General features: G+C 49.5%; 1 protein-coding gene across 2 annotated transcripts in view; it reads left to right on the top strand.

Moving 5' to 3' along the window:
* The window catches only part of adck1 (aarF domain containing kinase 1), a 63,726-nt gene that overhangs the window by 32,391 nt on the left and 5,195 nt on the right, over window positions 1-26,140 (top strand). For both annotated transcript variants that reach the window (XM_047015431.1, XM_047015440.1), the window contains 5 exons: window positions 8,773-8,931; window positions 9,091-9,249; window positions 11,446-11,562; window positions 20,039-20,188; window positions 21,405-21,602. In XM_047015431.1, the coding sequence (XP_046871387.1) occupies window positions 8,773-8,931; window positions 9,091-9,249; window positions 11,446-11,562; window positions 20,039-20,188; window positions 21,405-21,602 (783 nt within the window). The remainder of the gene's footprint in view (window positions 1-8,772; window positions 8,932-9,090; window positions 9,250-11,445; window positions 11,563-20,038; window positions 20,189-21,404; window positions 21,603-26,140) is intronic.

Genomic DNA, 26,140 nt, shown 5'->3' on the forward strand with positions numbered 1-26,140 from the left:
GTGCTTTCAGTCTGATGATGAATCTGGGCTCTTTCTGTGGTACCTTACACTCGTGCGTGTCTAATACATCTACGTTCACGCTGTGCTTTGTGTGTGTTTTGTGTGTGTTTTGTGTCATTTCTGCTTTCTGCTGGGGCTCGGCGGGTGTTTCCTGGGGTTAAGGAGTTCCTCCCCCTGCGTGAACACCTGTGATTTCTTCACCGACAGCCTTGCAAGACTCTATCATCGCTCACCTTCGTGGGCTAAAACACACGCACACACACACACCCGCCCTCCACACACACACACGCAAACACACACCCGCCCTCCACACACACACACACACACACACACACCCCCCTCCACACACACACACACACACATTCAAGGCCCACGCACAGCCAGGGCTCCAGACTGGCGACCCCTTCTCCACCCTGCCTCTCCGCACTGGATCATTGAAGTGAAGTGCAGGAGATGGAGAGGCCAGACTGCTAAGTGCTTTTGTTCCCTGAGATTCATGCCAGTTGCCCCTGAATCAAGAGGTGAGGCACTGTAAAACAGACAGCCTCTGCTCTCCCAGTTCCCAGCGTTTACCATTGACCACCTGCCGGGACGTGAGAGAGGGTGAAGGAGTTTGGTGAGGGATGAGTAAGTAAGACTTTATTAATATAGCACATTTCATACAAGAATTGTAGCTCAAGGTGCTTTACATAAAATCAATAAAAACAATAATACAAGTGATAAAAGTAATAATTAAAATAGCAACAATAATTTAACTAATACAAGTAGTAAAACCCTTCTACTCTTCGTTTATTAGTTGGTAATGGAATTGATGGCCATTGCATCGTGGATCAGTGGATATATATAGTTGTGTGTCATCCACATAGCTAGGGAAATCGATGTTATGTTCTCTGATTATGTCGCCGAGTGGTAACATATAAAGAGAAAAAGTAATGGACCTAAGCAGCTTCCTTGAGCAACCCCATAGCAGTTCTCATGTTTCTTGGACCTATGGTCTCCTAAACTAACATAAAACTTCCTTCTTGTGATATATGATTTTATCCAGTTCAATACACTATCCGTGAACCCAATAAGCTTTTCCAGTCTATTGATTAGGATGTTGTGATCAATGGTAACAAATGCTGCACTGAGATCTAGCAGGATAAGGATAGAGACTTTATTTGCATCAGAGTTTAGTCTGAGGTCGCTACTTATTTTGGTGAGAGCAGTTTCAGTACTGTGATATTTCCTGAAACCTGACTGCGAGACTTCCAGGATGTTATTTTCTTCAAGAAAATAATTTTATTGGACTAAAACTATCTTTTCCAGTACTTTACTAATAAATGGAAGGTTTGATATTGTTCTGTAGTTTGCAAGTAGACTGTTATCCAATTTGGGTTTCTTTAATAGGGGCTTTACAACAGCTGTTTTGAAGGCATCTGGGAAAACGCCAGTTCTAAGGGATGTTTATAATTCTCTAGCACCGGACCTGAGACACTATCAAACACTCGCTTAAAGAATGTTGTGGGTATAGGATCAATATCTGAGGTTGTGGAGTTAGATTCGCTGACAATTTTGTAAAGTTAACTAAGTGTGATACAGGTAAATGTGCTCATGGTTATGTTGCAGAATCTACTGATGTCAGTTTCGACCCCACTATTAATAATACTAGCTCTGATCAAAGTTATTTTGTTGTTGAAGAACAAAGCAAGATCTTCACATTTAACTGCTGAGGATGGGGGTGGGACAGGGACAGTGTTTAGCAGCTGGTCAATGGTGGAGAAAAGAACTCTGGAATTTCAGGCATTTTCTGTAATAATGTTGTAGAAATATTCTCTCCTTGCTAGACGGATGGTTTTGTTATAGGTGGTTAGTGTATCTTTGTACATATTGTAGTGGATAGTGATCTTTGTTTTCCTCCATTTTCTGTCTGCTGCACGGCATTTTCTTTTCGTTTCACAATTTTTTTCCATGGGGAGGTTCTGCTTGTGCACTTCTTTTTGGTTTTTAGTGGTGCAACAGAGTCTAACACAGATAATAGTGCATCATTGAGGTTCTCTACCATTTCATTCGGAGAGCATTCATGATTAGTTGGCTCATATAGAGCAAATTGTTCAGAACATTTAATCATAGCTGTATCGTCTACATTTCTTCTTTGGACTAAGAATTCTTTTCTGTTTTTTTTTAGGATAATTTCCACGTTAAAAAGTAGGAATGGAGGAATGAGGAATGGAGGCAGAGAGGCAGAGAGGCAGTACAGTATTTTTACAGTATGTATGTACAGTATGTGTATGTACAATAAAGAGAGAGAGACAGAAAGAGAAAGGACTCGGGAGAATGAGGGTGAGTGTGTGGATGAATGCAGAACATCTTTTATATCCAAACTAAACAAAGAGGAGGAAGAGAAATGAGGAACAGATGTGTGCACTTTCAGATGAATGTGACCCAGTCCCTCAAGTCAGACATACGTGGCTCATAATAATGACAATAGTCACAAGCAGTCACACAAATCATCCATTGAGTCCACGAAAAGACAGACCATTCAAATGGTCACACAGTTCACATAGATTCAGACTGTTCCTTCACATTCAAACGGTTTTTCTACCCAGAACTGCTTTTTTAGGAAACTAAACATGTCAGTTTATGATATAAAAAAAAACGTTCATGCAAATATAGGTGGTTGGAGTAAGGTTGTTGGCACTACAACCACAAACTAAGCCCTTAAAGCTGCAATAAGTAACTCCAAGTTTAAGACACAGCAATTCTTGTCTGAACTCCCATGCCTTCCTCCAGCTGCAGTTTGATTGACACTGGCATCACAAAATAAGCCAAGGAGGAAGGCACGCCTCGCCGATGGCGAATGGCTGGAACAGGTTTGCTGGAACATAATTGGCTGGAAAGCAGTGGCGCACCGCTCCAAGAATGATAAGTTGAGATTCCGCTGGCACTGACTTGTCTGTGTTGCTAAACCTCTCTCCGAGGGCCTCACTAGTTTATACAACATGTTTATGGGGGACAAATCTTTTCTTTTTTTACAGAAAAAAAAGCTGTCTTGTTTTTTTAAACAGTGTTTGAACAACAATGATTTTTTGCACGAGCCATGAGGCCAATGTGTCTCCCAGACCACATTGGTCTTGATCTGTTTTTGCAACGGTTTGACCAACAACCATGCTTAGATTTGACACATTTATTGAGTTTTTTTCTCCCCCATCTCTCTTGGTGTCCCCCTGTTTCATCTCCTTAGCATGTAGGCAATGTTTGAGATCAAATGAGCATGTTAGTCAGATGGCTGAGTGGTTAAGGAATCGGGCTAGTAATCAGAAGGTTGCTGGTTCGATTCCACTTCACTTCACCCTACTTGCCTCGAGGGGAATGTCCCTGTACTTACTGTGTCGCTCTGGATAAGAGTGTCTGCTAAATTACTAAAACTGTAAAAAAAAAAAAATGTTGGTAGTTCATTGTAAGACCCCCTCCTGTGCAGGTGACACATGGAAAAGGCCCCACCGGATCAGCTGTCATCAATGAAACACAATTGGCTTGACCCGACTTTGTTTTGTTATTATTAAATAATGCACCCAAACCATTATCTTCCTTTCTCAAAGCAATAATTCCATTTGTGGCCCCTAGAAAACGCATACAAAGTGTATTTTGTCTGACGTGGATTGAGACTGCGAGACTGAGACTGGATTAATCTGTTTTAGCCATTTTAATGTGTAGCCTCAGAAAATGGAAAACAATTTGCAAGGGAGGGCGGGAGAACAACAGCCTTTAGATGTGGCGCGGTGCCGTGTATTTCAGTCATTTAGATAACATCACCAATTTCAAACACTGGGGATGGAATAAGGCTGTACAGGTTGGGGAGAGATGAGAATGAAAGAATGAGACAGAGAGGGGTAGAGAGACTGTTTGGTTGAGGATGAAAAAGCGCATTATTGAAAAGCTGTTTTTTCTTTTTTACTCTTAAAATGCTAATGTCCATATTGGCCTATGTAGGATAACTTCACAATTTAAGGATGAAAATAAAGGGGGGGTGAAAGAAAGAGAGGGATAGAGAGAGAGAGAGGGATAGAAAGAGAGAGAGAGAGAGAGAGAGAGAGAGGGGGAGAGAGAGAGAGGGGCTCTCGACGAAGGCGGTCGCATTTTTCTATCCTCCCCTCCCTGACCTTCCCTGCTTCGCTCTGTCTTGTCTGTCTTGTCTGTCTCAAGATACTCTCTCACCATCACTCTCCGAAACTGGAAGCATGGAATTAATTAGCTGGTCTCTCAATGCAATTGACACCATCTTCTCGAAGAGAAGCTCGGGTTCGGGGGAACCCAAATGTCCGGATGGGACGTTTGCAGCTGGCTACACGATGGACGCGTGGGACAATTGGCGTGTCGTGTGTCTAGCGGCGCTTTCTGTTGAGGATGTTGAAGACATCTTTATTTTCGGAACCATGATTACAGGCTTTCTGCTGTGTGGATTAGGCGGTTGGCTTGTGTATCGGAAAGTCAAGGAAACGGCTGCAGCCATCAAAAGCCCCCTTAGGCTGCCCGACCTGATTGAGACGGTGGGCAGAGCCGTTGGAGCACTGACTGTGAACTTACAGCAGAATAGGGAGTACAACAGGGATAAGTTCGCGGCTCAGCAAAGAAGGTTTGAGGATCTGGAGGCCTTCCTGAAGGGTGGACGTGAAAATTGAGTCGCATCTACTCGTCTAAACATCTACACCAATCTCATCTACTTTCGGCCCCGTAACCAGCTCAGGCCTTGGCCAAGGCCGTTGCTGGAAAACAACTCCCCTGGAGAGCGCTGAAGCGAGACTATCTTGCTCTTCCCTTCCCACTCCCCCACCATCAACATCTGTGGCTTGGTCTCTACCCGGGTCATGACCAAGGACGTCTCCTTGCCAACACTATCTGCATAGAGAGACTCGGACTGATTGTGGCCTAGGTCGAGGGCGCCAACCCAGACCTACTCACACACTAACTTTCACCTACTACAGATACCACCACCCCCCCACCCCCATCCAACGCCTTCGATTGCTTTTCCCTGGGTGGCTGGCGGGTCTGTGTCCAGCGCCTATTACGGTCGCAGGTCCAGATGCTGCTGGTCTACCCCACCGCCCTTTCCCATTGCACGTGTTTGTAATGTTGTGTTGTTAATGTTTGTGGGCTTATGTGCTGAGGTTTTTGCCTGTTCCCATACTGTACTCCTCTAGGAGCATTGTATGGGGGTTGCCTTTTTCTCTCCTCCTCTCTCCTCATGTTATGCTTTGCTGTAATCTTTCTGGTGGGCGCCTTTGATGGCTGCCTAGGTAGGCTCTCCTGCCAAATCAAATTCTGTGTCTGTGCAAACTTTCATGGCCAATAAACATCAATTCAATTCAATTCATGGGAGAGGGGGAGAGAGAGGGAGAGAGAGAGAGGGGGAGAGAGAGAGAGAGCATCTATACTTTTAATAGATAGTGCCGTTATTACCTGCAGGCATTCATATTTATGACACAGTTGGAGCGCACACAAGATGATAGAGTTGGAATTGTTTTGGGGAGTTGACACGATTGTGTGTGTGTGTGTGTGTGTGTGTGTGCAGGCAGTCCTTACATGTCTCTTTCCCATTCTTTACAAACAACCTTTTTGTAGTTGCTCCACTCTTTCACCAAACTTGTGATGTGTCCAGTTTTTCTGCATCTCTCTCTTTGTTGGTCTCTTTCTTTTGCTTTTTAATTTCCGTTTATCTCAAACAATTCTATTGTTTCCACTTTTCCCATTGTCTCTCTCTCTCCATTGTTTTGTTTTATTTCCCCCCCAGTTTGAGAGATTACCGCCATGCCAAAGAGCAATCATGGCCAACCTCCTCTCCTCCTCTCTGCCGCTCCGTTCTCCAGTCACCATCTCCCAGGGGAGGTCAGAGATCACCGCGGCGTTATCTGGCCATCGGCGTTATCAGGCCATCGGCGTCAACGTTGTCGGATGATCCTCGTGGCCCTGTCCTTCGGAGTGGGCTTTAGATAAGCCCAGCGCCGCCGCCGCCCGCGCCGCGTCCCCACCCCCAAAAAAGAAAATGATGCAGATTATCAGATAATTTCACCAAAGGCCAGCACTGCTACAGTGCTGTCCAGAGGAACAGATGAGAGAGAGAGAGAGAGAGAGAGAGAGAGAGAGAGAGAGAGAGAACGAAAGAGGAATCCATGTTTAGGGAAGTGGTGCAAAAGACTGACAGAAGGGAAAGGTTGTACAGTTGCATTTGGTGGCAGTCCGTCATCGTTGAGCAGTTATAGCTGCTGTAGGCCCATGTTGTCCCTCAGCTTGTGCATTTCAAAATGGCAACGCAAACACAGTGACAATTGGAAAAAGAGGAACTGGTGTATTTTGGAGGCCATTTCTTTTTGGCCCCTCACTTTGATGCCATTTCGTGGACGCTAATGAGGGAACATATTCAAAGGGGACACGTGCCTTTTTTTGATATGAACGAAACGTAGTCCGTGAGACACACCGCGTGATTGCATCCAACCCACAGACTAGTACCCATTTAGATACAGGGTTTGACTGTAAACAGTCAAAGCAAGACCACTGTCTCTTGGGTGGAGCATATCGTGTGACTCACCCACTGATAGAGCCGTGTCAAAATTGTGTGTGTGTGTGGGACGACGACGGGGGGACGGGACTGGAGGCTATATGAAACGTGACACCCATTAACCCACTATGACACAGCCTATTAATATGCTGCCTCGGCCCTCTCTGGGGAGACGCCGTAGCGTGCGTGACGCACTGGAGCCACTGCAGAGGTGTGACTGGGGAGGACGCGGGAGGCAGTGGGTAAGAGGAGGCTTATTGGCTACGACACCGCCATATGTGAACTCCCAGGCTATCAAATGGGCTATTATAATCGCAACAAAAGGGCCTCTCTGTGTGTGTGTGGGGGGGGGGGGGGGGGGGGGGGGGGGGGGGGGGGGGGGGGGGGGGGTGTTGCATATTGCATGCGACGACAGACGGCCTGTGGTATAGGGCTGGTGAGCTGTGTGTGTGTTCTGATGGGGGGGGGCCGGGTCCCTCAGGAGTCCCCACTTAACCTTCACACCCCCTCACCTAATTAGGACACGGCCTGTTCACAGTGGGGGGACAGGGGGGGATAGCTGTTAGTAGCTGCTGCACGGCCCAGGGGAGGGGAGTGTGGATGCGTTTGGGACAAGAGTGGAAAAAGACCCGTCAAGAAATGTGACGCTAGTGAGTGTTCCCCCCCGAGGTCGAAAGCAACTTTGTATGGTCAGGATTCTGACACGGTTGGAAAAACAGCAATCGCTATGATTGGGCGATTATTTGGAGACTTCACCTCCTTGTTGTCTGTCCCTCTTCGATCCGTGCACGCAAAGACCCTCAATCAAGACTGTGTCCCAACAAGCTGTGAGTGTATGTTACTCAGCCTCGGGACTAAGATGGTGTGTGTGTGTGTTGATGATTGGGTGTGAGCCAGGTTCCTAGTGGCTTTTTGGCGTGAATTTAAGCATGTCTGTGTGTGTCCCATGTGGACATGCAGACGGGTTTTCCACTGCTGGGGAGGGGGTGAGTCATGGGATAACTGAGAGCAGAGTGCCCACTTTTCCCTGGCAACCGATGCCAGTCTCCTGGCACTGGGCAGCGCTCACCTGGCACTGGGCAGCGCTCACCTGGCACCGCGAGCCACAAACAGACCCTGGCTCTCAGCCCGGGCCGGTCTCCCTACCTGCTCCGCTGCCCATTTGATGCTCGCTCGCCGCCTGTTTGGCCGGCCGCACAGATGCCGCCAGCGTCTTGACTGACACGCAGGGCGCCGGCCCAAATGGCGCGGGGGCCGACCCTGTTCTCCACCGTGAATGCATCTTGTCATCGTGTTCACTGGACGGGAAAAGTTGCTGTTTTTGGTCCATTTGAGGTCTTTTTCTCGCGTGTGTTTGTGTTTTTAGTGTGTGTGGGTGTGTGTAGCAAGATATCTCTCCCAGTGTCATCTAAATCGCCACCCCTCCCCACCACTACCACCACCACGACCACCACCTGGATCTAATGAGACTCAGAAAGTCAGCAGGGTGAAGAGAGGGAGTGTCCGAGAGGTAGGAAAGGAGAAAGGGCGATCTCGCACCCATGGGCCTGTCTCATGAGAGAAAGGGAAAGAAGGATAGAGGTACGTCGCCATAGGGACCCAGTTGCCCGGTGGCCTGGGGAAAATGGAGGGCGGGGGGTTAGGGGGGGAGAGAGAAAGAGTCTGAGAGAGAGAAAGTCTGAGAGAGAGTCTTATAGAGAGTCTGAGAGAGAGAGAGAGAGAGAGAGGGGGAGAGGGGGGAGATGGAGAGAGAGATGGAGAGAGAGATGGAGAGATGGAGAGAGAGAGAGATGGAGATGGAGAGATGGGGAGAGAGATGGAGAGAGAGAGAGAGAGAGAGAGAGAGAGAGAGAGAGAGAGAGAGAGAGAGAGATGAAGCGAGGTGGCCGATGCGATGTGTCTCATGTCCCGCCCCGTGCCCTGTGCCAGGCAGATGGATGGAGTGTCGTTTCAGCAGCACCATTAGGAAAATCCGGTCATGCGGCAAAATCCCGGCTTACTGATTGATACGAGGGAGCTGAACGCCGACGCGCACACGCACACACAGACACACACAGACACACAGACACACAGACACACACACACAGACACACACAGACTGGGTGAACACGGACGGAGCGCGCACACACGTCACGCGGAAAGGATGGCTCTCTGTGTATCTGTTTGTCTTCTTGTGTGCCCCATACTGATCAAAACTCTGATCCCCCCCCCCCCCCCCCCCCCCCCCCCCCCGGCAGCTCTCAGACCTGTTCGTCACCTTCGAGGAGAAGCCCCAGGGCGCCGCCTCCTTGGCCCAGGTCCACAAGGCCGTGTTGCATGATGGGAGGACTGTGGCCGTGAAGGTCCAGCACCCCAAGGTCCAGACGCAGAGCTCCCAGGACATCGTGCTCATGGAGGTGTGTGTGGCGCTCGTGCGCCCCGGGGTCATCCTCGTGGCTGTGTCCAAGTCACGTGTCCTGCGTGTGTGTGTTTGGATGTCTTTCGCATGACGTATGCGTTCGCGACTGTGTGTGTGTACAGTGTATACAGTGTATACATGTGTATGTGGTGCCTAGGTGCTGCTGAAGATGGTCCACTGGGTGTTCCCAGACTTTGCCTTCATGTGGCTGGTAGAGGAGGCCAAGAAGAACATGCCTCTGGAGCTGGACTTCCTCAACGAGGGGCGCAACGCCGAGAAGGTGGCCAGCATGCTGGGGCACTTCCCCTTCCTCAAGGTACACACACACACACACACTCTCTCTCTCACGCACGTAAAGATACGCTCGGACGCAGGGACGTGCACAGACATTTGGAACGTATACACAAGGGACTGTATTTAGTCAAATCCTGCTACTCAATGCTGGCTAAATGCTACTGCCACGTGACAAACGCTACCTGAAATATTTTGGGAATTCGGTATCTTGCTTTTGCGGAAAATACAAGTTGTGGGACTATGCCACTCGTGTGGGTGGAAGAAATGAATAGTTGGACTTGTTAGGCCCTCTAACCAATCAGGTGCCCCGACAATACAAACAGGGGTTGTTTTAAAACGAGTGCGACTACGGCGAGATCAGGACAACCTAAATGCACCGAGGCTGCGATGGTAACTGTCCAGGAGGCGGCTGTGTGAAAAGCTGTCCCCTCCGCCCCCTGTGCTCTCCATCACGCTACTTCCTGCTCTGCAATGCATCCTCGGCACGACCCAAGGAACAGTCATTGCAAATGGCAAGATGATGCACACAACAAGACATCAATAATGCACCCCATTTACAGGATGTCCGTCTCCAGATATGATTTGATTTGCAGCCCGCCTTACGCTGCCGTTGTCGGGTGTTTTTTTATAGTGTGTTTTTTTTGTGTGAGGTTCTTTATGTTTGTATTTATACATGGATTTGCACATGTTAAGGCTGTTATCGGCTTTGGAGCCCTGCTAACCACGACTACCCACCACCAACCCCTCCTCTCAACCCTGTCTGGACTAGCTGTTTGTCTGGACTAGCTGTTTGTCTGGACTAGCTGTTTGTCTGGACTAGCTGTTTGTCTGGACTAGCTGTTTGTCTGGACTACCTGTTTGTCTGCGCTACCTGTTTGTCTGGACCAGCTGTTTGTCTGGACTACCTGTTTGTCTGGACTAGCTGTTTGTCTGGACTACCTGTTTGTCTGCGCTACCTGTTTGTCTGGACTACCTGTTTGTCTGGACTACCTGTTTGTCTGGACCAGCTGTTTGTCTGGACTACCTGTTTGTCTGGACTAGCTGTTTGTCTGGACTACCTGTTTGTCTGCGCTACCTGTTTGTCTGGACTACCTGTTTGTCTGGACTACCTGTTTGTCTGCGCTACCTGTTTGTCTGCGCTACCTGTTTGTCTGGACTACCTGTTTGTCTGGACTACCTGTTTGTCTGGACTACCTGTTTGTCTGGACTACCTTTTTTTCTGGACTACCTGTTTGTCTGGACTACCTGTTTGACTCGTCTACCTGTTTGTCTGGACTAACTGTTTGTCTGGACTACCTGTTTGACTCGTCTACCTGTTTGTCTGGGCTTCCTGTTTGTCTCGTCTAACTGCACCCCCCGCTTTCCCTGAGCCAACTGTGTGCAAGGAAGCTGATGTGCCTATAGTTGGACTTTTTACATTTCAAATACATTTCAAACAATATCCAACCCCCACGCGCACAAAATAAACAAACGCACGGCAAGCAAACCCAAAATAAAACACACAATAAAAACACATGCTGTGCTGTGACACCCCAAGACAAACACTGACATTCGACACAACCAGTCTTGCCACTGGTCTATTTCCCCTTCTCTCCACATCCAGGCTTCATGACCAAGAGTTGAAAGTGAACCAAACTGAGTGTGGATTAGCCCGACGTCTCCAGGCAAGGCTTAGGAGGAAACACTATTGATCTGAATGATTCCGAATGGTCCTAGAGATATGGTTCCCAGTGCGTCACAGCCATGATAGGATCTTATCAGGACACGAGCGGGAAGCCACAACCCCCCCTCTGGCTAGCTCTGAGGAATAACAGACATGTTTTTTTTATATATAAACTTGTGTGTGTGTTAGGATGTGTGTTCATGTTTTTAGAGAGTGTGAAAACTAGGTGTGTGGTGTTTTGTGTGTGTATAGGTTAAAGGTTATGGCTGGTAATTCGATGTGGGCAGTGTAAAAGCGTGTTCTGCGAAGGCTTGAAAATGACTCCAAGGCCTGAAAATGATGACTAAGAAAACATTTTATCCCCCTTTGTTTGTGTGGGTGTGTGTGTGTGTGTGTGTGTGTGCGTGTGACTTCATCCAAGGGTGACGTGTGACAGCGCACCAGGGTAAAAGAAAGGGTCCAACCGGTCTGTGGATCCATCCCCTCATGCACCCCCTACATTTCCCCCCGCCTCACTCTCCCTTCACTTCTCTCCTCCGCCCGTGCGCTCCCCAGGTTCCTAAGATCCACTGGGATCTGTCCACCAAGCGGATCCTCACCATGGACTTTGCCGAGGGAGGCCAGGTCAACGACAGGGACTACATGAGGAGGCACGGCATCAATGTCAACGAGGTACACACACACACAGGCATTTTGGGATGTGTAGTCGTTTGACCCTCGGGCCTGTGGTTCCAATGTGCCATCCATACTAGACTGCAAACGAGCAGTCCGAGCTGGGCCCTAATCAGATGGAGTTTGACGAAGGTACACCTCATGTTGGCCGGAAGTTCAAATCAAGGGTTGACAACTCATTTGGGCTGATGTTTTACCCCTCCCTCCCTCCATTCTGGTCTCCCTCTGCTGTGTCATTACCTATCTTCCTCTTCCCTCCTCTTATTTCTCTATTCTTTCTTGACCCCGTTTCTCTCTCTCCCTCCCGCCATTCTCCCTCCTTTCTACACTCTTCGTCCGTCTCGGTCAATCAGCCATTGGTGGCGCATTGCGATACATCGTTCAACTGAGGCACAGCGATGCAGCTTCACAGTACGTTGGATGTCCCAGCGACTCGGAGGGAGTGAGATGTGTGTGTGTGTTTGTCAGCAAAGCTGCTTGTGGGGGCTTCAGAAATAATCAGCCAGGAGACACTAATGGATTATTGATTGATAATGTGCGCTGTGTATCACAGGAGTATTTGGCTGGGAGATTGCACGGGAGTTATTATTTCTCTGTTGCTTTTTGGATTCGTATACATCTTCCTGAGGAGCCTTGATAGGGCAGAATGATGAGAGAGATATCTCTCTTTCTCTCTCTCTCTCTCTCTCTCTCTCTCTCTCTCTCTCTCTCTCACTTTGTCTCTCTCTCTCTCTCACTTTGTCTCTCTCTCTCACTTTGTCTCTCTCTCACTTTGTTTCTCTCCCGCTCTCTCTGCCACACACGTGCATTCACACGCACACTTACAATCTCACACCCATACGTTTTGTCATCCACCATCCGATCTCTCTTTCCCTCTCTTCCTCAATGAGTGATGGAGAAAGGGCAGATAAGGGCTGTCTTGTCTAGACCATCTCCCCTCCCAGCCACACTAGGACCATGTTTTGGCTGCTAACTAACTGGTGACAGAAGCAACAATCAAATAACCTGTTTCTTTGTCAATCTTGAAGTCTTTCCAAGTATGATTTACAACTTTTTCTCTTTGTTGCTTCAATTCGTTATTGAATGTTTATTACATTCACTTAATCACCTACACCACCCACACACACACACACACATTATACTGTATGTCTGCTCTATGTTTATTTTCCTTTGACAGCATCCAGCTAAAAAACTTGACCACTTTATAGCAGCACATGTTATGCCTTGCTTTTCAGAGAGAAACAGAGGGAGAGGTAGAACTGAGAAAGAGGAGGAGAAAGAGGACACGAGAGCCAGAGAGAGAGAGAGAGAGAGAGAGAGAGAGAGATAGAGAGAAGAGGGAGCGTAGTTGTGCTTTTGGCAAGTAAGCGAATGGAAGTGTCTCCACACAGGAAGTCCTGGGGTTCACAGCCCTCTGTCCTCCCGACTGATTGGCTGGGTCAGAGCGAGACATGGACGTCCAGCAGCCAGCTCTGTGACCGCTAAGAACCAGCTGTCCGACCTCTTTAACCAGGGGTTTGAATCCCAACCAGAGAGGCGGGGAAGCACAGGGGCCAGGCACATGGAAGGACATTCCAGCCACTGGGGGGGGTTGAGGTTTTCATCGGCCTCTGGGGTCTGCGGGGGTTATGGCTGCAGTTTATATCGACAAATCAGCAGGTCGCGTTTTTGAACGTGTCTTTTGGTACCCAGGACTCATATTTTGGTGGAGTATTTGCATTCTGTGTGCGTGTGTGTGTGGAGGGGGGGGGGGGGTGTAAGGTTAACTGTGTGGTGTTTTACTGCAGCCGTTCTACAGTGAGGAGACATCTGGCACTACAATAGCGCTCATCCGAAATGGGCTTCCAATATGAGTGGACCGAAAAGCTTGTTTGTATGTGTGTGTGTGTGTGTCGTTGGTGCCTTTTGTGGGTGACGTCCAATTTGCCATGTGTGGATCGGCTTATGTATGCACAAGTAAAAGTATCCGCTTGTGTTTTGTGTACACAATGCTGTCTCTCTGTGGGTATGCAGGGTGAACATGTGTGTTTACACACTCACACACTCACAAACACACACACACACACACACACACTAAGTTAAAGTTACTTTGGCTCGATAGAAGTTTGCACCATAGGTAGAAGGCGTCACCGACATATTTCAATGGCCATTATCACCTTTTCATCCGGAGGTCTCTCAGAAGCTCGTCAGACACATGCTGTCACTCACAACGCCTGGTTCAGTTCACCACACACACACACACACACGTATGGCTAAAAATCTCATTTCATTGTGCTGTGGATTGGTTCAGTCACAGACGTCAGTATGATGTCATGACAGACATTGTCGGTTCATTTCAATCCTTCTCCCCTCCAGACATTTGATAGAACTCTCTCTCTCTCTCTCTCTCTCCACCGCACAAGTTGTGTGGGTGGCAAAACTTTCAAGGCACCCTGTTTCGCAGACAGATTAAGTGCTGACGGGAAAATTGCTTTCAGCGGAAGGAGTTGTAGCTACCTGATTATCTGCCTGCAGCTTCTTAATCGCAGTGTCATCCTGACACAAACAGTCAGGATGCAACCATGACCTATCTAGTAGGGCGGTGCTATGAGAAGGCCTGTTCTGGACTCGGTCTGTCTCTCTGTCCCTGTGTGCCTCTTCAGTACTGTACTCCATAGGACTGGACTGTACTGTACTGTACTGTACTATGGGGGGTCAGATGGCTGAGCGGTTAGGGAATTGGGCGTGTGTTTGGACGTTGTGTCCTTGGGCAAGGTACTTCTTCCTACTTGCCTCAGGGGAATGTCCCTGTACTTACTGTAAGTCGCTCTGGATAAGAGCAACTACTAAATGACTAAAGATAAAGGTAAAGGTATTCCATGTGGCCTAACAGCAAAACACCACACCCAATAACATTCATATTTACAATGGTTTGCTAAAATGACGATGCAGGGTTTACATGTTTTAGAGTGTGGGGTAGGATTGCATGAGGCCTGCTTACTTTGAACCTCCATCGAATATTCCCAATCTTTCTTTTCTCTGGGTTGTCAGGAATGGCACAGTTTTGGGAGCATCCTTTCAGTTTTGTCTCTTGAAATAGAACGTGTTAGACTTACCTAGGCCTACATCTTGATTGTGTATTTGTATTCTAGATGCATCCCTCTTTTTGCTGAAGGCGGTAAGGATACGTTTGAAATACTTTTTAAATAGATAGCTATGAATAGCCGTGGTCCAGTATCACCCCTCATAAAGAGATGACTCCTCACCTAGCAATCCTGAACTTGACAACCTGGGATACATTGAAGAAAATAGAACCCCAATTTCGTCGAAGAACACAAATGAACAAACACGGCTTGGAAATGACCCGCAGCTAAAACGAATCGAAGTCAATGTCAAACGGAAGCGATACGGACACACCAAACACGCACGCACACGCGCGGAAACACCCAGGGACACGCATGTCGTCGCCATCGACGCTGAGTGGGAATCAGAGGCTACTGAACATGCTCCTGCTCCCACTCCAGCGACGGGGGGGGGGGGGGAGGGACTTAGTACCAGGAGCCGTAAGCCAATGGCGATGAGCTTTATTAGATAGCTGATGGGACAGATAAGGGACATAATAAAGGATCAGGTTCGGCACGAGGAATAGACGTATTAAGCTTCGTCATCCTTGAGAAGCCCTCGAGTGAACCGCCACGCGCCGCAATCAAAAGATTGATGACAGCCCACATGGACTCTTTTTTGGGGGCGTGTCTCGCTCCAAAAGCTCGTGCCGCACGTGCTCGGAATAGACGCACGAATCGGCGGCGGCCGAACGCGCTGGTCTGATTTTGCAAAAAGGACAGGGGGGGGGGGATTCATTTGAGATTGGCGGCGGTGTCCGTTCGGTGACCGGGTCGACGAGGAGTGATTTTGGAGGGTGTGGTGTGTGTGCGGTGCGGGGGCAGTGACGTTTGTGCACGTGCCTTGAGTGTGTATTGTAGGCCCTTTCTGGGTTGTGTACGTGTGGTGCGTGCATAGGGGCGGGCGGTGGTATCCAAAGTGAATACATTACGATTCTTTTTGGATCCGTCTCTCCTTTTCCATCTTCTTTTCCATTTTGGCCAAACTCATGCGTACCCACAGTATCTCTCACTCAGACACACAAACGCGTTAGACCCAGCCTACAGTTGTTAGGGTCAGTCCTCACCCTGAAGGCGTTGTTGTGGCTCCAGCTCCAGTCCTTACTGCATGAGGACCCACACCCAGGCCCGTTGTATCTAGACTGCGCACCAACATACCCATCTGTTCCCCAACCCCACCCCCAAGTCCAGATCACCTCGAGCCATCCTCAAGGCTGTGGGACCCATCCCATCAGTGTGTCATGTGCGCTTCTCTTCTCTTCGGCTGACGGTCGGGAGATGGCTGCAGACTTTGTGGGTAATAATGGCGTGCCATCAGGCCTGGAGGAAAGAAGACCCACTGCCATCACCCACCCCCCACCCCATGACATACATCAGTCACTGTCTGCACCTAGCCTCAGGGGGGGGGGGAGCTAAAGAGACAAACACATGTGATGCAAACACACACACACACACACACACTGTACATACAAACAGAAACATCACACAACTCACAAAGGCACCAAGAAATAGGAACCTACATGTGGTACGGCCCCCCCCCCCCTTGTGCGTGCGTGCGAGCGCACATGGAGGTCGTCTCATGAAGTGTGCGGCGTACAGTATTAGCTCGTCTGACACGTGCACAGCCATCCTTTTCCCGCTTCAGAAATGCCCTTTATCGATCTCCTCCTCCTTCGGCCCGAGGGAAAAATCCAGAACAAGATATCAAGGTAATGAAGTGGGCTGTTGGGGGAAAACAGCACACGCACCGCCTCGGAATGCTTTGCACTCGCAGCTGACTGGGATTCCTCGAGCCGAAGCTGATTGGTTTGAATATCTCTGCTGATATCTCCTGTGTTCAGGAACACGCAGAGTCATTTTCCCCCTGGTGGAGCTTTCAGATCATGTTGCTGCACGTCAAGTGGTCAAGTTCAACTCCTGAGCAAGTGGCACTGCTTCAATATACTGCACACACACACACACACACACGCCTACCGGCCAAGGCAGCTGTGGCACTATATGTTTCACAATCACTACCCCATGAATAATAATAATAACAACAATGCCCCAACGCACGTGGTCACACTCATAAATAAACAGCAGCAGCAACAGCAGGGCCCATAGACTGACATCATATATGCCGCTGACAGAGCCTTCAGAATCAAACGTTTGTGATGAAAGATTTGCGGGATTCATGTATTGAGAACCAGTAGTTTTCCGAAGTCACTGCGTCGCATATCTCAACGGACATGCTGAGGTTTCAAGCGATGGATGTTATATTTTTAGGCAGTGTACCAGAAGAAGGGTAAAGGTCTCTGACTCTGTTCCAGACACTATGGTGGTGACTATGCATTACTTGTGCTTTACGTTCGCCACCTAGCTAAGTTAAATGTGCAGGTCTAACGCAAGATGCTAAAGAATCTTAATGACCTCCGTTTAGTTTGTTAAAACCTCTGTTCCATGATGCCTGAAATGCAGGCAAACGTATGCATCCCTGTCAGTTGATCTGAAACCTAGCTAAAGGTTCCAACTCTTGGGCGGGGGCGGGGCCGGGGGGGGCGTGGCTGGGGGGCGGGGCGGGGGGGGCGGGGCCGGGGAAATCGATGGACGTTTCTGAAATGTCTGTTTGAGTTTATTTGGATCTGTTTAACACATTTTGTGCCTCGCCCTGTCAGCTTCAGCCTGCGTTCGAATGTGTCGTTTGTGGAGAACGTGGGGCCCGGGTGAGAGGGAGAGGGCTTGTTCTCTTCCGTGTTTTCCCCTGTAAAACCCCAGATGTCGTGTCATGTAGTCGTGTGTGTGTGGGAGTGCCCCTGGCCCCCCCTCCCCCTCCCCCTCCCGAGGGAAGCGCTCCCGTTGTTTTGGTCCATGTCGTGACTTCCTTTTGTGTGCCTGTGTGCACATGTGCTTGTCTCCAGTGACAAATTGGAGAAGCGCTAATTAATGGCCATTAGTGCTTGCCCATTCCTCTTTGAGGTAATTTGTTTGCTGTCCGTGTCCCTATTTAAGAGGTGTGTGTGTGTCCGGGTGCACACATGCACGTGTGCGTGTGTGTGTGTGTGTGTGTGTGTGTGCATGGACAGGATCACAGTGTAGGTTTTAAGTGTGTGTTTATGTGGGTGCATTTGATTAATGACATGCAGGACTACTGCTAGCTCTCTCCAGACAGCTCCCCCCTACTCGCTCTCAATCTCTCTCGCTCTCTCTCGCGCTCTCACTCTCTCTCTCTCTCGCTTTCTCTCTGTCTCTCACACACACACAGTGGGCCGGTAGTGGAGCTACCATAGCAGCATGGTGCCTTGTACAACAGACAGCTTTACACCCAGAGGGGGCCACTAGAGATGGAGGCTCGAGCCGCATGCATTCCAACCTGCCACCGCCTCCCCCCCCCCCCCCCCCCCCCCCTCAATACTGAACATCTCCTCAATACTGAACATCTCCTGGGGGCTGATTTTGGGATGCTGTTTTTAACCCCCCTCCCCCTCTCCCCCTTGAGTAGGAAAGTGGGTTTAAGTGAATCCACATTAATTCAATGAGAGAGGGAACTCAGGGAGGTCTTCATCCTCTCTCATCCCCTCCCTCATCCTTTCATCCTCCCTCATCCCTTCATCCCCCTCCCTCATCCTTTCATCCTCCTTCATCCCCCTCCCTCATCCCTTCATCCTCTCCTGAGTAGGGGATCCCTACTCCTGTCTGGGTCGCCCCCCTTTTTTTAAACTGCCGTGATATGACTCATCTGTGTGCGTGAAAGAGAGGGATCTAGGAAAAAGAAAGGGGGGGGGGGGGGGGGGGGGAAGCTGCCTGTTGCTCTTTTTTCTGACACGGCTATTTTTAGAGGGAATCAAAGGAACTCTGTGGCATGGAACCTTGGGAACGATCCTCAGCAGCCCTTTCCCCCCCCCCCCCCCCCCCCCCACACCACTCTCTCTCCTCTCATTCCCTCCTTCTTACATCCTCCTCCTCTCTCTATCAGTCTGGGAGACGTGTGGAGAGAGACAGTCCGTCTGGCTGGGAATCGTTCTGTTTGGCACGTGCGCCCGCACGCACGCTCCCACCACAGTGGCCCTCTACAGAACAGGGATGGAGGGGGGCGTGCTGCTGATTGGCCAGCTCACGCTCACAGGGATGCGCTCCCTCTCATCCCTCTGTGTCGTGCTGTCTGCTGCTGCGAGTCGTGCCCGTCTGCTATCAGACACCACATAGTCCAGCTTCTCTCGCTCGCGCTCGTGCTCTCTCTCTTGCTCTCTCGCTCGCGCTCTCTCTCTCTCTTTTTCTGTCTCTCTTTCTTCCCGTCTCTGTCGCGTTGCTCTGGTGAATGTCTACCTCGACATTTCCGAATTTTCTCTCAACTATTCTTCTCACTTTCTTCCCTCCTTGAACTGTTCCTCCCCCTCTGATCCCTCGTCTTGTGAAAGCTTTAGCCAAGACGAGCACGCTAGCGAACCAGGAAATTGCCCTCGCTCATTTCCATGTCTTCATTTAGCAGACACTTTTATCCAAAGGGAAAGGAATAAAAACAGCATGTAGGCCTGGTAAGTGCAGCAGATAATCAAGGAGTTGAAGTGCACAGTTTGAACATTATGACAGTGGTTCGTATCACAGGTCTGTATTAACAAGCCACAGTGCACTTGTTACTTTTCATGACACCTAAAGCACGACAGGGATTTTGATGTCCCTGGGCTTTTTGGGCAAAATGCAGTGCACACACTTATCTCCTAAGCTGATGTTTTCGGATGGACCTACCCTGCCTACTCTGGCTGGGTTCTTCTTAACACTGTGCCCAACATGGAAAAGGTGCACCTATAAAAAAAAAGGTACCAGGTGATGATTGATGGTCAAACTATTCTTTTAAATACATACACAGTGAGAATCTTGCCAGTTCCTCTCCCCACAGTAAGAAGTTTCCTCTGGTCTGACAGCGTCTCTGAGTCAGCAAGAGACGTCATTGTTCCTTTTCTTTGTGTGTGTGTGTGTGTGTGTGTGTGTGTGTGTGTGTGTGTGTCAGTCACATCAAAGGGTTGACATCCCTGGTCCATATTGTCGCCTGAACGCTGTCATTAGCATCTGCATTTTGTGACTAACCATTAGCCACAAGCACACATACACACACACACACAATGTTCAAGGCTATGCTCATTTCTTGTATACTGTGCGTGTGTGTGTGTGTTTAAAGTTGTATGTGTTTGCGTGCGTGACTGAGTGATTGCTCTTTGTACTGTTCAGAACATTTCTAATTATATTATTCAGTTGAAATGTGCAGCGTTTGTTTCCCTACATCTTCATTGGTTGTCACAGCGCTTTTGATTTAGGTATTTTAGCTGACTTTTAGCTGCTCTTCTCTCTCTCCCTTCTTTTTATCTCCGTGACTCTCTCTCTCGCGTTCTCTCTGTCCTCAGATCTCCCAGAACCTGGGCAAAATGTACAGCGAGATGATCTTTGTGCATGGCTTCGTGCACTGCGACCCCCACCCAGGGAACGTGCTGGTGAGACGGAGCGCCCAGAGTGGCCAGACGGAGATCGTCCTGCTGGACCACGGCCTGTACCAGGTGAGGACCCTCGCCTAGCCCACGGGCTTCCAGACGTTCCGGGGTCAGAGAGAGGGAAGGGGAAGGGGGGGTGAGGGAGTGTTACAGATATGGAGTGGGGAGGGGGTTTGGATTTATCCGGTACAGAGTCCTGATTTTCAATTGGACCACCAAAGTCAAGGTTACATGTCTGTGTGTGTGTGTTTGTATACAGCATGTGTGTGTGTGATTGTGTCCATGCATGCACACACAATCACAACCACGCATTGGATGCCTACTTGTACCAAAACAGACTAAAAGCTTTTCAATAAACAGCAAATGTGTTTCCTAGTTTACTTAAGTGTAGTGTACTGAATTATGGTCCTATCTCCCCTACACACTTCCACGGAACCACACACACACACACACACACATACACACACACACAGAAGCCTGTACTCACAGACAATCTTCTGTGAGTGGTTCAGCATATGTACCGGACATGGCATTTGCATACTCTGGTGAACTGTGCACGCTTTGATATACGCGCGCACACCCATTTTCACGCCCTCTTACACACTCCCACCCCGCACAGGCCAATCCCCCGTGTCTCCCCTAAACCCTCTCCAGTGGATGTTGGGAGTTGTAAGTGCATTCATGAAGATAATTTGGTGATAAATATGCATCTCTGATTTGCTGGCACATGAAAGATCGGAGGGAGGGAGGGAGGGAGGGAGGGAGGGAGGGAGGGAGGGAGGGAGGGAGGGAGGGAGGGAGGGAGGGAGGGAGGGAGGGAGGGAGGGAGGGAGGGAGGGAGGGAGGGAGGGAGGAGGGAGAGCACTCTCCTCTGCCTGAGTCTCCACATCATAATGGAACCAATTTCTATGTAATGACTTCTGATTCTGGCCTTGCTCAGACAGAATGCTAATCTACCCCGTGCATCTCCCAGTTCCATTGGGCCCACATGTCTTCCATGTCAGCCTGCTTTGCTGTGTTAATGAAGCGTCCTAGCATCGCAGTGCATCAAGGGTATGCAAAGGAGAAAAGGTAATGGCACATAGTGCCTGGTCATAACAAAGTCCCAACGGCCAACGGGTGCACGCAACAGGACAAACGCCACGGTCACTTGGATCTTCATCCAGGGCTGTGATTGGTTAACCGTTCGCCCCCTCTCATGGTTAGGCCCGCCCTAACACTCTGGCCAGACGAAGCAGCCCTGAGTTGATGATGGTGGTGCGTGTGTGACCCCCCTCCTAAGGTCCTGCACCCAGACTTCAGGATGGACTACTGCAGCCTGTGGCAGGCCCTGATCAAGGGGGACATGAAGGGCGTGGAGAGGCACAGCCGGAGCCTGGGGGCAGGAGACCTGTACGCCCTGTTCGCCTGCGTGCTCACCGCCCGCTCCTGGACCTCCGTCACAGCCGGCATCAGCAGCACCCCCGTCACACACTCGGAGGTAGGTCCCTGTCGCGCACTCGGAGGTAGGTGTGCCAACCAAACCAAAAAGTGGAACCAACCAAAATCCTAGTTGAAGTCAAAATATATTTAACCAAAATCAGGGTTTCATCATTATTGGCACCCCTTGTTTCCTACTTTGTAGGATAACAGCATGGAGTCTTTTTCTGCGTTTGACACGGTCAAAGAACACATTTGGAGGGATTTTGGATCATTCCTCGATGCAGATCCTTTCAAGATCCTTCACATTCTTGGGTTTGCACTTATCAACTGCCCTTTTCAGGGGAGGGGAATAGGAAAAGGTGGAACAAATGGTGAGGTGAGGCGAGGGAAAAACAAAACCCGACGATATGGGGATTAAGGAAGTATTCTTGTCTAAGCAAATGCTTAGTCCTTCTGAAACGCGACCGGAAGAGGGGCGAGGAGAAGAGAGGGAAGAGGAGAGGAGAGACGAGATGACGGGGGGGGATAGAGGAAAGATTGATGTTCTGTTTACTACGTGTTACGGTAACCAACTAATAGTGTCGCTGTTTCATCGAGTTGGAGGCCACCAAAGTTCAGTCCACACTTCTGACAAGGGAGCAAAGCAGAGGGGCGCTGCGTGTGTGTGTCTGTGCCGTCAGGCGGCCATCGCCGTGTGTCTGGAGGGTCTGTATGTGCTCACTGTGTGCGTGCGCGCGTGCGTTGTGATGTGCAGTAACAAGCCTGGTGGTTGAGTGTCTACAGTGCTGTGGCTTTTGAAACAGGACTGAGTGGGAAGGATAATTACAGAGGCCAGCAGCCAGACTACTGCTGGAGAGAGTGCTTTCATCTGAGGCAGGGAGAGAGGGAAGGAGGGGGAGACGGAGAGGGCGATGGAGAGACGGAAAAGGAGAGGTAGATGGGGAGGGGGAGGGGGGGGGGAAATGGAGGTAGAGGGAGTTGAAAAGAGATGGAGTGAGAAGGGCCGTGGGTAGAGGGAAAGGACAACTCAAATAAAAGACAATCAGGAAAGAGAGAATGATGGAGGGACCAGGCAGAAGGTGAAGATCACGGAGGAAGTAATGAAGGCGTGAGAGGTGAGAGCGAGCGTAGAGAGGGAACAGTCTGTGGGCTACTCATTAGAAGACACCGACTGTTTCTCATCACACTTCACACACACATACACAGTATCTGTCTGTCTGTCTGTCTCTCGTTCTTGCACCCACACTCTGTCGCTATCTCTCTCTCTCACACACTCACTCACACTGTCGCTATCCTTCCGTATTCTCGCACACACTCACACGCTGTCACTATCTCCCTCTCACGCACACACCCAGCTTTCCCTCCACTCTCTTTGTTACAATCACAAACAGAACAAAAACATTATGGACATTAGCAGTCACTCGGAATGAACACAATTTAAATTTCGGTGGCAGGGATAGACGCTTGCTTTAAAGCTGAAAAGATGTAGCAATCAATGCTGCTTAGAGAAAGAGAGAGAGAGAGAGAGAGAGAGAGAGAGAGAGAGAGAGTGTGTAAACAAAAGAATGGTAATTTAAGTGAAGAAAAAAGGTTTGATAGAGAGGAGAGCAGACGATAGAAGCCTTAGAAAGCGAGGGACAAATGAACGTATAAGGGAGAGAGAGAGACAAGAAGAGCAGCGAGCGAGAGAGAGACTGTCATAAAAAGAGGACTGGAAGAGAGAATCCAGACAGTTGAAATTGACAGACAGATCACACCCAGTCTGTTGTGTGGTAAATGAAGGGGGGACATGTCTGTCACTCGTCTATCACTCCTTTTGCCTCCCCGTCTCCGCCCCCCCCCCCCCCCCCCCCCATCGCCCTATCAGCTTAGAGAACACTCGGCGTGACTGGAGTCTCGTACCGGGACCCTCTCTGCGCCCCACTGTTCTGTAACGCACACGTGCGCGGTCAAACCGGGGCTGCGATCGTGGACGTCTGACGGCTCCATCCGATATGGAGGCTATGGTAGGATGATGGGAAAGAGCTCCTGTTCCTGCAGCTGTCCTGAGGGAAACCAGTCCCTGGATGCCCTCACGCTTTCACGTCGTGAATGTCCACCTCCTCCCCTCCGCTCCCAGTCCTATTTTCTCTTTGCCTGTCCTCTCATCTCCCTTTGTGTCCTCTCCCCCTCCCCTTTCTATCCTTTTGTGCCCCCTCTTCTCAGACCATTTAGTACCCATCAGTAAGATGATCACCCTCGCCTGAATGGATTGCAAATGTGAGTGATGGGTCATTGCGGGGGAGCACCATGTTTCACTTTAGAGTAGGCCCAGGTCAGTTTAGTTAGCCTGGGAGAGGATCCACTCCCCCCACCACACACACACACACACTCCTGAGGGAGTTAACGTGGAGAGCAGACAAGGCCACACAACAAACACATGCACTGCTCCTCTTTTGAGTGTGTATTATAAGAGGCTGAGGCTGATGTGTGTTGTAAGTGGTTGAGTATAGTGTGTGTGTGTGTGTGGGTGTCCTCCGGGACAGATTAGTCTTGCTTCTTTCTCTAATAGATCCTGTGGAGTCAGGGAGACTGTTACTCCGGGGGGCCTGAATGCCAAATCTGAAGCGAGTTTGAAGTTGCACGGGAGTTGCTGGCGAATTTGTGCGCATCGGTTCATTTGGAGGGGTTGTTGCTGGTCACGTCCTGCCGTTTACGTGACAATACACGCATCTTAGTACATCTCAAACGTGGGGGGAGAGACGGGGGGGTCATTTCTCCCCTGTTTGGCAAGTCTGTTTACCTCGGCTACTTGTCTTGTCTGTCAAATGTGTTGAATGGCTCTTCGACTGGCACTCCGGCACTGTTTGTCGACCGAGTCGAATTCACGTCAGGCCGTGCTGAGGGCCACGGGCAGACACGCCGATAGGCTCACGTGTGCACTCGGTACATACTCTCACACAAACAGTCCCATCATCTGCTCCCCCCCCCCCTCCCTGTATAGACTGGCCAGCTCTAATGGAGACGGCTTCTTTTGAAGTGAAACTGGAAGCTTCAAAGAGAAGAGCAAGGCGACTGTGGTTAAGGACACACGTGAGACCATTTAGTCTTTCTTTCCTTTTCTCTTCCGTCCGTCCATCCTCCCCCTTCCTTCCTCTTTCCCTCCTTCCTTCCTTGCTTCTTTTCTTTGTTTTTTTCATTGCAATATGGTGTCATTTGATCTCATGCACACATATACAGTACATGCACCTCGAATTGCTACACGTACGAGGATAATAGAAGGGAGCGGACCCGGTAGTTGCTCACAGCTGATGGTGCAGCTTACCTAGGAGCAGTACAGGACCGAGGGCTGAGGCAAAATAATCACTCAAAAAAGCTGGCACAGTTGCTCCCTCCCTCATAAAAACACCCACAATAAGAAGCGCACACAGGCTGAGTAATGGCTCATCGTACCAGCAGTATATCTCCCTAATAAATGGACCCATACGCACACAGGTCCCCCCCAATGTACTCTCACACCTACGCACACATTTGTCCACAGAAAGAACTGAGTCAAGGTCGTTTGGCGCACACACTTAATATTCTCCTGATACGCCGCGTAAATCCACCAATGGGAAGATAATGAGCGTATAAGTGAACCAATGAGGAGGTGGCGTGCGTATAAATCTACCGAGGAGAGAATGCGAGTGCGTGTGTCAGGACGTGTTTAGCGGTCGGAGTTGGCTGTGTTGGTGGAGGTGGCAGCTCATAGCTCACAGGTTTCATCTGCAGGAGGGAATAAAAATGGTTTCCCAAGCCAGCAGCGCTAAGGCATCGCCGCATGCTCTGCTCTGAAGATTGAACGCAGCGTGGACTCACGGCTCAGCTATTCTGACTTTGCTTTTCAGCGACGTTTTTTAGTGAGCTTTTAAATGTGATGGATGGATGGGTGGGTGGTTGGATGGATGCATGGGTTTAATGAATGAGTGAGTGAGTGAGTACAAGTGTTCGGAGTTGACCGGATAAATGTATGGGTCGTCAGATTTAGACGGGATGATATATAATTGATCTGTTTACATACAGTATATCCAAACTCAGCCTTAAAAGAGCCCTTGAAGACCCCGTAGTGGCAGGTTCCCTCGTGACGTCTCCTCCTAAACGGCGGGAAACGTCGCGGTCGCGTCAGCTCTCTCGGGTCACCGGGCACGAACACATCAGGAAGTGCCACTGCAAAATAAGACAGTCTTTCTCAATTGAATTTGTTTAAATGACAGCAGCCCCCCCCCCCCCCCCCCCCCAAACACACACACCCTCTTTTTGCCCTCTCTCTTCCTCGGAAAACGAAATTCACTTTCACGAATTTCTGTAATCGTCAGTCTTCTCTTTCGTGCTGTCGAAGCTTTCACTGGTCCCCCTTAGAAGGACTATGGCCGAGGTGGAATCCACTTAATTCTGGTCCTAATCCCGCTTCCCCCCTCCTCCTCCTCATTTTTCAGAGAGGAGGGGATTTGGGCGGGCTTATCGGATAAATGACTGGCAAATGGTACACGGACGTTTCTCTTCTTAAGCTCCTGAAGTTAGAAAGACTTTTGGTGAACAGTTATTAAAAAGGCAGGTATATTGGGGAGAGGAGAATAG

The sequence above is a fragment of the Hypomesus transpacificus genome, chromosome 3, assembly GCF_021917145.1.
Source record: "Hypomesus transpacificus isolate Combined female chromosome 3, fHypTra1, whole genome shotgun sequence".
Lineage (NCBI taxonomy): Eukaryota > Metazoa > Chordata > Actinopteri > Osmeriformes > Osmeridae > Hypomesus > Hypomesus transpacificus.